The following is a 13,906-nucleotide window of genomic DNA, read 5'->3' as shown; positions in this document are numbered from 1 at the left end:
GAAAGCGCTAAAAGCGTTGAAAGGCTGTAGGCGCGACAAGCATGATTTCATTTTTTTACATTTCTGTCCACATGCAATACAAATCAAATCCAAAACAATAGTTTGGGCTGCCCCAAAAAGTAATCGATAAGTGCCTGCCATTAAGAATATGTAATGTAAATTGATGATTTTTAATAAAATTAGCTAGTTTGCTGGTAGTATGTGATAAACCTGTATGTACTGGGATATAATAACATTGCTTTCTTGTTGCAAGTTCATTGCTAGTTTTAAGTAAATGAATGGAAATCCGATATTTTGACTTTACAGGTATATAAAATAAGACGGGGTCTTTTGGTCAACACATTTCCATTTAGTTCGTAATCATCTATAATTATCTATTCCTTTCAGTTTATTTAAGATTATTCGTCTAACTTTGAAATTAACCTTAAAGTTGCAATCTTATGAACGTATTCAAATAATGATGTCTATTAATAGTCTTAAACCGCATAATACAATACGTCCCGTTTTGTAATCCTGACGCAATCATTGTTAAAACATGTCATATCGAAAAGTAGATCTGACGATATCTGATTTCGATTTGCGGTATTAAAGTCTGTAGGTATTAACGGCACAGTCATCCTCTGAGTTTATAAATGTTTGCTCATGCCTATACAGCATTTTAATGGCATCTGGATTGTCCCACAACTCCGACATTCTCTAAATTAGATAAAACCACATTCTTTATTACCAGTAAAGGCTCCATCGATTGCCAATTATATAGTTAAGTCAATGGTCGAAAGTGACCAAAGACAATCCTATATATATATATATATCGAGAATGCCGTACATTCTAACTCAAACTGTCTCTGATATACAAACGAGCATGGAATTTACCCAGTACTATAAAAAAGATATATAAAAAGATATTCGTGTGGGAAGAAAAATACTATTAAACAAAGAATATTCAAGGAAACAAATTTGACATTTCCCTGTAAACGTTCTGTCAGCTTTCCAGACGTTTGACACTATTCAATAGAGTTAACATATGATTTGCTAAATCAACTAATGGCCCACTTGGTCACGAATCACCGAGCGTGTACATTATATTCTCATATCAATGACAGCCTCTTACAGAAGCGGCCAATAGTTAGATGCTTATAATATGGCATTCTGAAACAATATACGAGGTCATAATTTGATAAAAACAAACGCAAGTCCGACGTCGGAATACTTATGGTTTTTTTTTATTACAAAAAAGACATACTTATAGGACGGTAAACAAAATTTTTAATCACCAACTACAAACTACATATACGCTTTGAAGGCGTTTCTCCAACATAATGCCTCTGGACATGCCCGATTTTCAACATCACGATGGAAGAAAAGGTTGAGTTCAGTGTGAGTCTTGTCAACATCGATACTCATGTGCTGAATCCATATATAGCGAACTATGAAGTTACCATTAATCAAGCCATTGACAGAAAACTTCTAGACAGTAGCAAATGTAGCGCTCAACAAATGTCTTATTTTCTTTTTGGTTAAGAAAGAATACATAAACTACAAAAACCCGCGCTTGCAGACATGAGATTGTTAACACAACTACATGGATTGTCATTCATGCTTCAAAATCATACTTTCGAGCACTTTAACCTTGATAGCGAACATGCTGCATGCTTCTTTTAGAATGTTTACATGGATAAACTGGTTTTAGAATATTTCCAACATTCTATAAGATTTCTTTACATGCTGCTCCTAGAGAGTGTGCATATTGCTTCTAAAATAGTGTATGCTGTCCCTGATTCTAGAGTGCTTACATCCTGCTTCTAGAGTGTGTGTATGCTGATTCTAGAATGTTTTTATGGTGTCTCTGATTCTAGAGTGCTTACATGTTGCTTCTAGAGTGTGTGTATGCTGATTATAGAGTGTTGTAATGCTGTCTCTGATTCTAGAGTGCTTACATGCTGCTTCTAGAGTGTGTGTATGCTGATTATAGAGTGTTGTAATGCTGTCTCTGATTCTAGAGTGCTTACATGCTGCTTCTAGAGTGTGTGTATGCTGATTATAGAGTGTTGTAATGCTGTCTCTGATTCTAGAGTGCTTACATGCTGCTTCTAGAGTGCATGTATGCTGAATATAGAGTGTTGCAATGCTGTCTCTGATTAAAGAGTGTATACATGTTGCTTCTAGTGTATTTACATGTTTATTTTATGTTTGAACTGGTGACCTTTTTTCCTAGATATTAGCCATGATAAAAATATATGCCTAGATTTCACAGAGACACACACACTCATTCAAATTATGAATCATGATTAGTGGGAAGTGCTAGCCGCAAGTAGGACGGCCCACGAAGGACAATACCTCACGATGAAAAGTGTTCATGCGAGCTGTAACGGCACATAAACATCCATGAGATTATTTATTTTTGACATTTTCTTTTAAAACCAACTCTGAGTATATCTCTCCAATATCAACGTATGACTATGTGCGTGTCGCATAACCCTATACATTTCCAACTTAACGGTGCAATACAGTTGGGTGCCAGTGATCTTTTCCAATTTATAGAATATTCTCGTGTTGAATCAATATTAAGCAACCTGAAATCACCATTAATCAAGCCATTAACGGGAGATGCCACTACTAGATGCAAGAATGAAGAATTAAACAGCAGCTCGGTAGCAAGTTAACTGTTTCCTTTCGTGAGTTTTCATCTCATGTATCGTGCATGTATGTATCATAAAACTTTATATGACGTATATGAAGATGATGCTTTTGAGAACACTCAGGTACAATAATGTCATATTAGCATTCTCAAATGATTTCGACAAGGTAATAAGTTTTTCTAAGCTAAACCCCTCCACTGGAGAAGGGCAAATTGTTAAAATATGTTTGGGCTGGTTGATTCTTATTTATTTTAGGTCGATTGTGAAGACAGCTAAGAACTCTCGGGTCAGTTTCCTGCGCAAAACCCAGTACTGTGTCCTTTTTAAGAGGCCAATATACTGTTGCCTAGGTGGGGATCGAACCCACAACCTCAGGGATAAGTGATGGAAACCTATACCACATGACCAGCCTCACCCAAGGGTTAACGTTGCGAATGCGTCGGTAATAATATCCTCGATCTAAATGAATTAGCACAGTCATTGGAAAATCGAGTTCCTTGTAAACTATTGTCAATAAGAACATGCCTTATTGAAGGCAGCATCAACTTGAGGACAATATAGTCCATTGACTCTGCGGCTGAAAATGCAAATAAAGGCAGAAAAAATGCACATAATTTTTTTTTGCATATAAGTGTTGTTCGATATTAAGTGTGTGTGGAAAAAAGTATAGAACAATGTAAAATATTACAATTTGTAAACAAAAGTATGAATTTCTGGGTTTTTTCTGTATCAAATTTGGATTTGGAGCAAAACAAATCCAGAATAACTTTTTTAAATAGCTAGTATTCAGCACTATCACATACCTTATGTACAGGCACACCATGTATTGTTTAATGTGATTTTTTGGGTAAAAGATTAAAAATGTAAACAGAAGTATGAATTTCTGGGATTTGTCTATATCAAAATTAGATTTAGAAATAGAAATATCGGAATAACTGCATTTATCAGATATTGTGTACCACCATAACATATCTAATGTATATACACAGCATCTGTTGTGTAATATAACTTTTTGGGTTTTAATGTCGAAAATGTGAACAAAAGTAAGAGTTTCTGGAATTTGTCTGTATTAAATTTGGATTTCAATCTGTGAGGGTGCAGTTTTAAATATAATAATTGTAATAATTTCATTGCATAATTTGACAAAGTAATTGGCAAATTCCAGAAATTCTCATTTTCAATTATTTTTCCAAACATTTTACCCAAATAATCACATTTCACAAAATTACGTCATTTCTATACTTAAGGTATCATACTGTAATATGTCTGCTATCAAATACAGTTAGACTAAGTCTGGTAATTGTATTGTAAAATTTGACAAAGATTTAGGCAAACTGAAGAAGATCTCATTTTCATTGGGTTTTCAAACATTTTACCCCTAAAATCACATTTCACAAAATACTTTAGGTAAAACTGTAACATAAAAACTATTTAATACAGTTATTCTGGTAATTTTATTGCCAAATTAAACACAGTAATTATTTGCAAATTCCAGAAAATCTCACTATATATTTTTTTCTGTATTTCCCGTATAAATAATGTTACTTACAATCTGTGCTGTTTCAAATGTATACTAGAATTATCTTGAATTTGTACTCTTGAAAGAACTAACCGTTTTACAGTGGTATGTCAACTAGCGAAATCGTGCGCGTGCCTACTGGCCGTACAACTGGGAAAACTAGTTGAGGTTATTACAATAATTATACAGTGCTCTTATTAATCTCAATGCCTGTAAATGAAAAAATGCGAAAACAACCTATTGAAATATTCAAGCTTTCATTCCCAGGTCACCAGTCCATTGTTAAGTTTTTAGAAGTTATGTAAGTTCATGTAAAAATGTAAAAGTAAAATTCATGTCGGAAATAAGCTCGTTAGCAAATGTTTCTTATCATCATATAACCAACTTTAAATAAAGATTATTGTATCTTGTATCTTGTAAAGCAAGTTCTATCGGTATATAAACACAATGCATATTACAGTTTATTTATCAATGTATATATAATAACGTAAAGGCATTATGCAACATCTAATTCAAATGTACACATGAATGGCAGATTTATTTAAGGAGAAGTGTTTTTAAACAAAAGTTCGAATGCTGATTTCACTGTTATTCTGCTTCTTGGATTGCGTATTAACAGTTTCCTAGCTACAAATAGGAACAGACAGTCCTTCATTTGCCATTCATTGCGGTCCAGATAAATAGTCTTTACTCTTCGTAGCATTCGTGCATATTGGTTTCTGTTCATGTTTCCACGACTTCCATATGGAAATCTGTTGAAAAGCAGATAGAACATGGTTACGCCACATGCGTATGAATCCATATTTCGTATGTTGTATAAAGTTGTCCTCGTGTATTGTTTATCAAAAAACTCTGTCGGTAGATATTCTAAGGTCGTCGGAACTCTTCGGACGTCCTGAATAGTCGATGTTGATATTTTCAGGGCCGACCCAAAGTCAATTATTTTAATTAACCCCTTTCCAGTCATGCATATATTTTCCAACTTAATGTCGTTGTGAGCTATGTCATTCTCGTGAATAAAATTAATTGCAGTAATAACCTGGAATGTAATTCCATATTTCACCCTCATAGTAAGATCCTTGAAATGATCATCAAGGTACTTCCCTATATTTCCACCATTCACATACTCCATCACCATAACATCAAGGGTAGGGGCGGACACATAAGCGATTGGTTTGATGATGTTTGCATGACGGAGAGACCTCAACTGTTCGTACTCTCTGAGCTGATCGCCTGCAATATCTTTTCTGCTCACTTTTGCGGCTAGTTTAAACGCTGGGGATTTAAATACGCTCCTCGTCTTGGCGAGGTAAATGTAAGAGTTGCTAAAGCATATCTTTTGTCGAATGACGTATCCTCCAATAGTGACCCCTGTCATGTCTTTGTCAATCCAGGACTTGTTTTTCGGCGTCTCATCCTGAAATAAGAAATGAAATAAATCTTAAATAAGAATAGGACTTGGACTTTAAAAAGAGCCTGAGAGTAGTTTATATCATAGTCAATCTTAATCAAAACGAAATAAGAGAAAATACCACAATAAACATAGATATGTCCTACTTATAACACAACATAACACTAAAGTGAAGGCTGGTCTTCGTACTGAGGTACATATACACGTGGTTCACGTCGTATTACTAAATTAGATGTACCACTAAGAACGAATACATGTACATTGTTACTGACTTGATATTCACATGAGAATTTCGTAATATATTTATAGGCTTCTTTACTCAGTGACAAAATTGCTTTATTTACCAGAACAACAGCGTGATTGTTACTGTCTTCATCATCGAAAACTACACACGTTCTGAAGAATGCGCGGAAACATTCGCGGAAACATGTGCGGAAACACTCCCGAAGTTTCCCCATCGTTTGCTCAAGTTTTTTATGCAATAATATTAAAATACTATGAAAAATGCTGTCGAGTAGTTTGGACCCGATGCAATAAATGACGTCCTTAGCAACGCCGTGTCATTTAGGATTTCGCTGTGATCACGTGATCAACTCGTGACGTCATTGACAATGGGGCAATTCGTTAACTCAGGTCCCAATTGCTCGAAACTTTTTAAGCTTAACGGGCTATAGAAGCTTATTTCAATTAGCCAAAATTCATTCTTAAGATCGATTTTAATAAATGAAAAACGGATTTTTGCAATTATTATAATTATATTTTCTCTATAACGCCTAAAAATTCTTAGAGAAGTAATATTCGTTTATATTATAGAAACACAACAATAGTGAGCTTAGCTTAACCCTGTTAAAAAAGACGTAAGCACTTTCAAGAAATTGTTTATATTGTGTTATAAAGTTGCATTTATGCACAACTATATATCATTTGAAAAATACCGTGGCTGAATATCTTTCGCTTGATGTATTTGGACGCATAATTTGCCATTTGTAAATAAAACAATAATGACCGTTAACACTTTTTCCCCGTTCTTATTTTATTTTAGTTCGTCCGCTCGCTCCATTTTCATTTGTATGTCCCAAAAACGTAAAACATAACTTATCCCGCGTGCCCTGGCCACAAGTTTTGAGCCAGAAAGTATCGCCGTCCAATTACTTTTCATAACTATACCTGGTAATGAGCATATTACTGTAACATAAACAATATTTTCGATTGCCCCTGTAAAAGTCAATATTGAAAACCATATTTTGCTGATATACATTTACAAAATACAGGAACTGTAAGATTATAGCATGTTTTACCATTTTCTATATGATTGTACATTTCCATTGATTTTCAATAAACATTAACTGAATTCTACGGTTACATTTCTTCATTTTCATAGACGTTTACATTGTTAAAAGAGTAACTTAAACTTTCCTTTTGTTGTTTTTTTGCAACATTCATCAAGATAAATACTTAATGAAAAAATATATATAACTGGATTATGTTTTTTCCACTTATATATATATATATATATATATATATATATATATATATATATATATATATATATATATATAGTAATTCCTATTGTGACTTTTATGGTTGTTTCCCTTTGATGCTTTTATCCCATTTTGTTACCAGTTATTTCCCTTGTCTAAACTTTTGTCATTTTCAAAATTGTAAACAATAAAGTGTGGTGATTGTCAATCGATCTGAAATTCCGATAAAATGTCAAAACGTCCACCAGAAAGGCGTCAAGATAATGAAGAAGGTCCGATTAAAAAACGAAGGAATGAGGGACCCGTGCCACCTATGTTTAAAGTATTTCATTGTGAGGTGAGAAAAATAGTGTACGGGTTATCGGATAGTCGGTTTTTCATCTGTTCACATCTGCAGATAACTTGACAAAGGTTTTGATGAAAACTATAATGTTACTACAAGCTCTTTAATCTTTTATTCGACTGTGATTATAAATGTAACCAGGATAGCTAAGATAATTCATAGGCTATTACTTAAAAGCCGTACACCACCGTACCATACGTGTGTATGTGATTGAACTCCTGAAAACAGTGGCTAGGACTTTTGAGGTTAAATGTTATTCTAAATGACAAATATGAGTTAAACATGTTTGAAGTATCATATTTACAGAACTAGTTTCACACATATGTGTTTAAAAGACATCAGTCATCAAACTGGTAAAATTTCTTGATAATATGTACTTGAACACATGTATATAGTACAAGCCGATTTCACGCAGACATTGTTAAACATTAATATAAATTTAGCGTTATTTTAAGACAATTACACTACTATATAATATGTTGAATTTATGCACAAACTAATATAAGATATTAAACTTTTGAAATTTATGATGAAAAACTTGTTCGTTGTGGTCAGGTGTATGACTTTCAGTACTATTGCCATGCCTGAAACTTGTCATACTCTATAGCAAATATACTTTTGTGTGTCAATCTCTAAAGTCGATAAGATTGATAGCCATTAAACTTATAATAAAATTTTGATACCTGTCAAAATTACAATATTTATATGACTGCTAACATTTTTGCATAAGGTTTATAAATTACTTTCAGGTTGCGTCTGTGAAAGAGTATGGGATATTTGTCAAAATTCCAGGAACAGACAGACAAGGTAACATTTTTCCTTATTCTTTTCTGAGGTAAGACATAATGGTAGATGATCAAGCTTTTGTATACACCATCAGTTTGTTGTAAAAATGTTAATGGTTTGATAAATGTCTTCCATAGCATGTTAGTCAGTGAAAAGGTTTATAAAAATAATGCATAAAAAGAACTATGTACCTTCTAAAATATGCCTACTATGAATTACATGCTCTTTCAGCTCTTACTTTGTGTTTGCTATGCGTTTCAGGCTTAGTACACAAATCGCAGATATCGAAAAGTAGGGTGGACGACCCTAGTGACATGTTTGCAAGAGGGGAATATGTTTACTGTAAAGTCATATCAATTCAAGTAAGTATGTAATGTACGGTATCCATGTTAAATCAAGGTATCTTTATGTGTATATCTATAGTCTATACATGTTTCAAAGCCACATGGAAATTAAACGATGTTATATACGGTATGCCAGAGTAAAGATTAAGTTTTGCGACAGTGGGAAAAAGTATCATTTTTACCATGGACCACAATTTGTTTTTGTAATTTATTTTTATAATCGAATAATAATGTTATAATAAGTCTTGAATATATTGACAAAATGTATTCTTTATCATACATTTATATTATGAGTTTTGACTATTTGGTGGTCTTCTTTATACTATAGGAAGATGGTGATAAGATAGGACTTGCAATGAAAAGTGTCAACCAAACTACCGGCCAGGATCAAGATCCAAATAACATAGAGCTTAGGTAAATTGCATAACAAGTTCCGATGTAACAGATCATTTAAAGTTGAATAATACAAATATAGGTGTTTAGCTCTGCTGTTTTTCACAGATAGATAAACGAGGTGTTGTCTTACCATTTGTGTCGTTGGCTTAGACGTCGTCAGCAATGTCGTTTAAGGCGTCGTCGTCGGCTATGTCGTTGTCGGTGTTGTCGTCGACAATATCGTTGTGCAAAACCTTTATCTTTGCAAACCCGTTCAGGATAGTCCACATGTTTCCAAAGTCCATACGCGCATGTGAAGCAAAACCCGTAACTTTGGCATAAATATATGAAGAGTTATTTCCCTTTTTCGAGTGTAAATGAACTATAATGAACAGACGAGTGCTGGCGTTATGCTATGCTTGGGGCCATGATTTCGAACAGTCTCAAGTCCAAGTCTAGACTCAGATGCAGAAAAGCAGTTTTATTAAGGAACAAAAAAATCATATTTATTCCATTCATTTTACAAACAGATATATAAATAATATTAAAACATTCAAATAGTATCAAATTTCAGCAATGTTCACCATCAATGCCTCGATAGAAGGAAAATACAATGTAATGAAGTTTTGCCATATTGAGTCTTGAGTCTAAAACCAGACTTAAGACTTTTAATAATCACTACTCCTAGCCTTTATGTGATCGTATTGAAACAGTGTTTATTATCAAAACTCAAATAATCTCGATCGATTGACTTCCGGTCGGTACATAGAACTCTCGATAATGTATCACCAGTCCGAGCTTCATAAAACCTTCCTGATAAAACTCAAGTACTAGATAAATCATATAATATACAATTACACTTTATAACGCGGTCGATCATTGAGTTATCGCAAATATTGTGAATATAAACAATAGCATCAGCACTATTTATTACTCTCCTGTTTTCCAGTCAGGATGAGCAGAGGCGTAAACAGTTTGGAAACCGACCAGGGCGAGAGAAGATTGTCCTGGATGCTGTACTCGATACTACGTGCAAGAAATGTGGGGGCACGGGTAAGACTTGTCGCCAGAGTCGGTTTTAAACATCCTCGGCACCCCAGCATATTATAACCTATATGATACCGTGGGCAAATTGGCTAGAGGAACTTCGTAAATCTTGAATATTCATAAGCATTTTCCGACCAATGAAATAACCGATAACAAAGAGGAAAGAATCTCCTTTGTGACGAGTTATCGGCATATTTAACAATATCCTGCCTTAAACGATTTGTAAGCCGTGATCTCATTGGATTATTCGAACCGAGATTACATCCGTAACTTCTCGGCCATTTCCGCACCGCATGAGGTGTGTCTCATGCGACCTATCAAGTGGCTGGATTTCACCTAATTAATAATTCATAAGTACAGATTTTACAGCTGATTTGCCCAGGGTATCATATAGGTTATGATACGCTGGGGTGCCGATGATGGTTTTGAATTGAAGGGATAAATATATAAGGTAAATCGTATCAACTCACGTATTGTACGATCGCGTATTCTAATGATCATTTCTCAGTAGTTATGGTATGTATTTCGAAACTAAGAGTTTAAATGATCAGTCTGTGCAAAGTTCATTGGATTTTGCTACTAGAGTCTGGGAGTAGGATTAGTTGTTGATCCAAGGTAGAATTCATAAGAGGTTTAAATATTAACTGAAATTCTTGATTTTAGATTATACTCTTGTTAGTATGATGACCCCCATAGTTCGACGCATGCGCGGTGTGCCATTGTTGTTTTGTTTGTTCTTTGTCCCTGTTTGTTTTGTGCATATTGTGTCTCTAGTTAAGTGTATGTTGGTCTTTGACATTGTGCCTTTAAACAGATTCATCGTTATTTTTTCGGCGACTGGGCTTGTTCCTGAAGTTTTGACTGTATTATATGAAGCTCAACATTTAATTTTACATAATTATTCATACTACTTGTTTTAATGATAGTTATATACTACCGGTGAATTGAAATCAGTAGTCATTTCAAACAACAACAAACTGTATAATTATAAGAAAAGACACATCTGTTAAATAACAGGTCATTTAGCCCAAGACTGTTTTAAGACCGGGGACGCATCGTACGAGTTGATACCTGACCTGGACGACTATATGCACGAAGTGGGGACTTCAAATGTTCACAAGAAAGATACAGAATCGTCACCAAAGAAAAAGGTAGTGTGATATATAGACTAGATATAAAATATTAAGAAACAGTTGTTTACCTTGTAAACCAGATCATGGAACTGCTTTTAAGTTGAAAGTAAAGTATATGAAGCATCAATTATTTTTTTATTAAAAAAAACATCATTTAAAAATCAAAGTATGTTTATAGCTAATGCACATAGTTAGTACATCAGTATAGTGCCGATCCATTAAACACAGAGCAATGATTTAATGGACGATCTATTGAACACAGAGCAAAAAGAACAAGAAGGAGAAGAAGAAAAAAGAGAAAAAGAGAAAGAAGAAGACAAAGCGATACAGCAGCTCAAGTTCAAGTTCAGATTCCAGTAGTGACGACGATGTTAGACATAGGGTATGCCTGAGTAATGTGGTCATGTGATCTTTTATTTAGGGTCAGTTTACCGCCATATTCTTGGTGTCGGCGTCGGCGAGAAACACCTTTAACCTGGGGCATAACTCAAAATATTTAAATGAAACTTTGGTCACACCGGGACACATAACTTTTAGGTCGCTCTTTTACAGAAATGAGTTCAGATTTTAACTGAAGTAGAAAATTTGGAATTATTATATCTCTTGGAAACACTTATTCTTTAAAGTGATGTACTTAATATGTTTCCATATTTCAATTGATAATTTAAATGAGCGCGTTCTACTACTTGGAGTATGAACACTTGTCTGAGGTGTAATCAGCGTTATAAACAGGTATAATGTGAAGAGTTTGGAAGCTTTTCTTTTTAGGTAATTTGTTCGATTACAGATAATTGCATGTCATTCAAAAGTAAGGTAAATAATTAGTTTTGGCGATCTCCACGTTTCATAATTTTTATTTGATCACATGCTTTACATGAAGTATATTTTATCTATACAGTACGAACATACGTTTGTTATGAAATTACATTTCAGAAAAAGAAACACCACAAAGAAAGGCGTGACCGGAAGAGGGAAAAGGTTAATGTCTCATCAGAATATTATATAATGTCTAACAACATTGCATTTAACCTTGTTTTCAGACTATACGTAATATCGAAAATACGTAGCTAATTTACTTTAAACATACCTATTTCGACATATTATAGTATATAATCCGCGCAGGAATTTAAAAGTTGAGCAAATACCAGTAAAGCTCATTAAATGAGCAAATTTTGTTGCTTAACTGTTTCTCAGTAAACGATTCAATGTACAGTACTTTTTCAACATATATTTATTAAAGTGACACTCTTATTCAACATAAATACATACACATCTATAACAAACATAATTTCTGAGTGATAAACCTACTACTTAAATAATATACAAAATAATTTATTAATGTAAAATATTATTACTAATAGCAAAACTGTTACCGTGTATTCAATAGCTGAAAAGCAAAACTATTAAATGATTGGTGAATGCTAAAAGATTTACTGTGATCTACTATAGTCTCATAAGGTAAAAATACCGTGTTTTCTGCGCCTTTCTTTCAAATTAAACTCGCTAACACTCATAAGAACCATTGTTTTGACATGTATTCATCTTTTTTGGAATATTAAAAAAAATATTAATTGTGGTAAGTCTTATTTGGGAGTAAGAGTGCATCTTTAAATCCCATGTTTTCAGGAAAGAAGGGAGCGACGTCACAGTAGTTCAAGCAGTGGATGAACTGTTTTGATACAAACAGGATAAACAAGGGATGCAGTTCATGTATTAAGATCAACAAATACAATATGCAGCCAATGGTGATGACGTATATTGGAGGGCTGTTCAAAAATCTCTTAGACTTTTTTGAGTAAAAGCTTTGCCTTGCAGAAATTAAACATAATAAATGTTAGGTATTCTGCTCATAAAAATAATGTTTTATTTCGTTTTGCTAAACTGACCTTCCATAGAAAATTATTGTTTTATTTCGTTTTGGTAAACTGACCTTCCGTAAAAATATATTAGTATAGTCTATAAACCTGTCGAACAGCCCTCCTATACATGTATATATGTATGCACTTTATTCGGGCCGTTATGGACTATGGGAAAATGGAGGGTTGTGTTGTGTAAATGTACTAAATAAATGGTTTTAATATAACCGGTCTCAATGAACTTTAATTAAAATCATAATTTCTTTTTACGCTAAATTCTTACAACAAAAAGAAATACATGTATGTCTTTATATTAAAAAGCTCTTTTAGTTTAAACATAATATTTTTACAACGATTGCGAAGAAAGTTATACTTAGTCACTCTCGTTGGCACGATGTTGCGCGAAAGTGTGGTCTTGTGTTGTGGGGAAAACCGGAGTACCCGGTGTTATAACCCACATGTCCGGCTTGGTGACCACTAACCAAAACTCTTTAAATGTGTTATAGATAATTATATCTTCGAGTGTCGCCATGTACTTGTGATCATTGTGGTCGACGGTGTGGAAAATAACCTACGTGGATTCAGTTATAACAGTTAAACGTATTGTTACGACAAAGTATTAACTCTTATTACAAACGGTGCGCGAAACGAAATGACGCCACGTGCTCTCTCCGAATAAACCCATTCGTTCTTTAACGTGCACGCAGTTGACAACTTTCCTCAGTTTAACCAGTATTACTTATTCATATGTCATTCCCATTTGGCCTACGGTAACCAAATATTTTGGGGGCGTTCTCAAAACGTTTTTGCTAGCGAAATAAGTCCTAACTTTATTACAGAAGTGTGTTCAATCAATAATATTTACACCTCAACTTCCATTCCTTAAATGAACGGCAGTTCTGCAAATGCGATTACTATCCGATGAACGCAACATATACGGATATGCTCCGACCCAAAGATCCCGTATAAAAT

The 13,906-nt window shown here is 34.0% G+C and overlaps 1 protein-coding gene across 1 annotated transcript; it reads left to right on the top strand.

The window, feature by feature from the left end:
- Positions 1-7,216: 7,216 nt before the first annotated feature.
- Positions 7,217-13,161, top strand: LOC128232308 (zinc finger CCHC domain-containing protein 17-like). Its single transcript, XM_052945790.1, has 9 exons — positions 7,217-7,387; positions 8,143-8,200; positions 8,441-8,541; positions 8,852-8,937; positions 9,848-9,951; positions 10,963-11,096; positions 11,341-11,460; positions 12,012-12,056; positions 12,705-13,161. The coding sequence occupies exons 1-9, from the start codon at positions 7,280-7,282 to the stop codon at positions 12,744-12,746; spliced, it is 798 nt and encodes a 265-aa protein (XP_052801750.1). The 5' UTR covers positions 7,217-7,279; the 3' UTR covers positions 12,747-13,161.
- The last annotated feature ends 745 nt before the right edge of the window (positions 13,162-13,906 follow it).

The sequence above is a fragment of the Mya arenaria genome, chromosome 4 (genome assembly GCF_026914265.1).
Source record: "Mya arenaria isolate MELC-2E11 chromosome 4, ASM2691426v1".
In the NCBI taxonomy this organism is placed as follows: Eukaryota; Metazoa; Mollusca; class Bivalvia; order Myida; family Myidae; genus Mya; species Mya arenaria.
This window is presented reverse-complemented; position numbering and strand designations above follow the sequence as displayed.

Coding starts and splice junctions, on each gene's coding strand:
- LOC128232308 (XM_052945790.1), top strand. CDS start 7,280: ATGTCAAAACGTCCACCAGAAAGGCGTCAAGATAATGAAGAAGGTCCG. Junction 8,938..9,847: donor CCAAATAACATAGAGCTTAG/GTAAATTGCATA, acceptor CCTGTTTTCCAG/TCAGGATGAGCAGAGGCGTA. Junction 11,097..11,340: donor AATCGTCACCAAAGAAAAAG/GTAGTGTGATAT, acceptor TATTGAACACAG/AGCAAAAAGAACAAGAAGGA.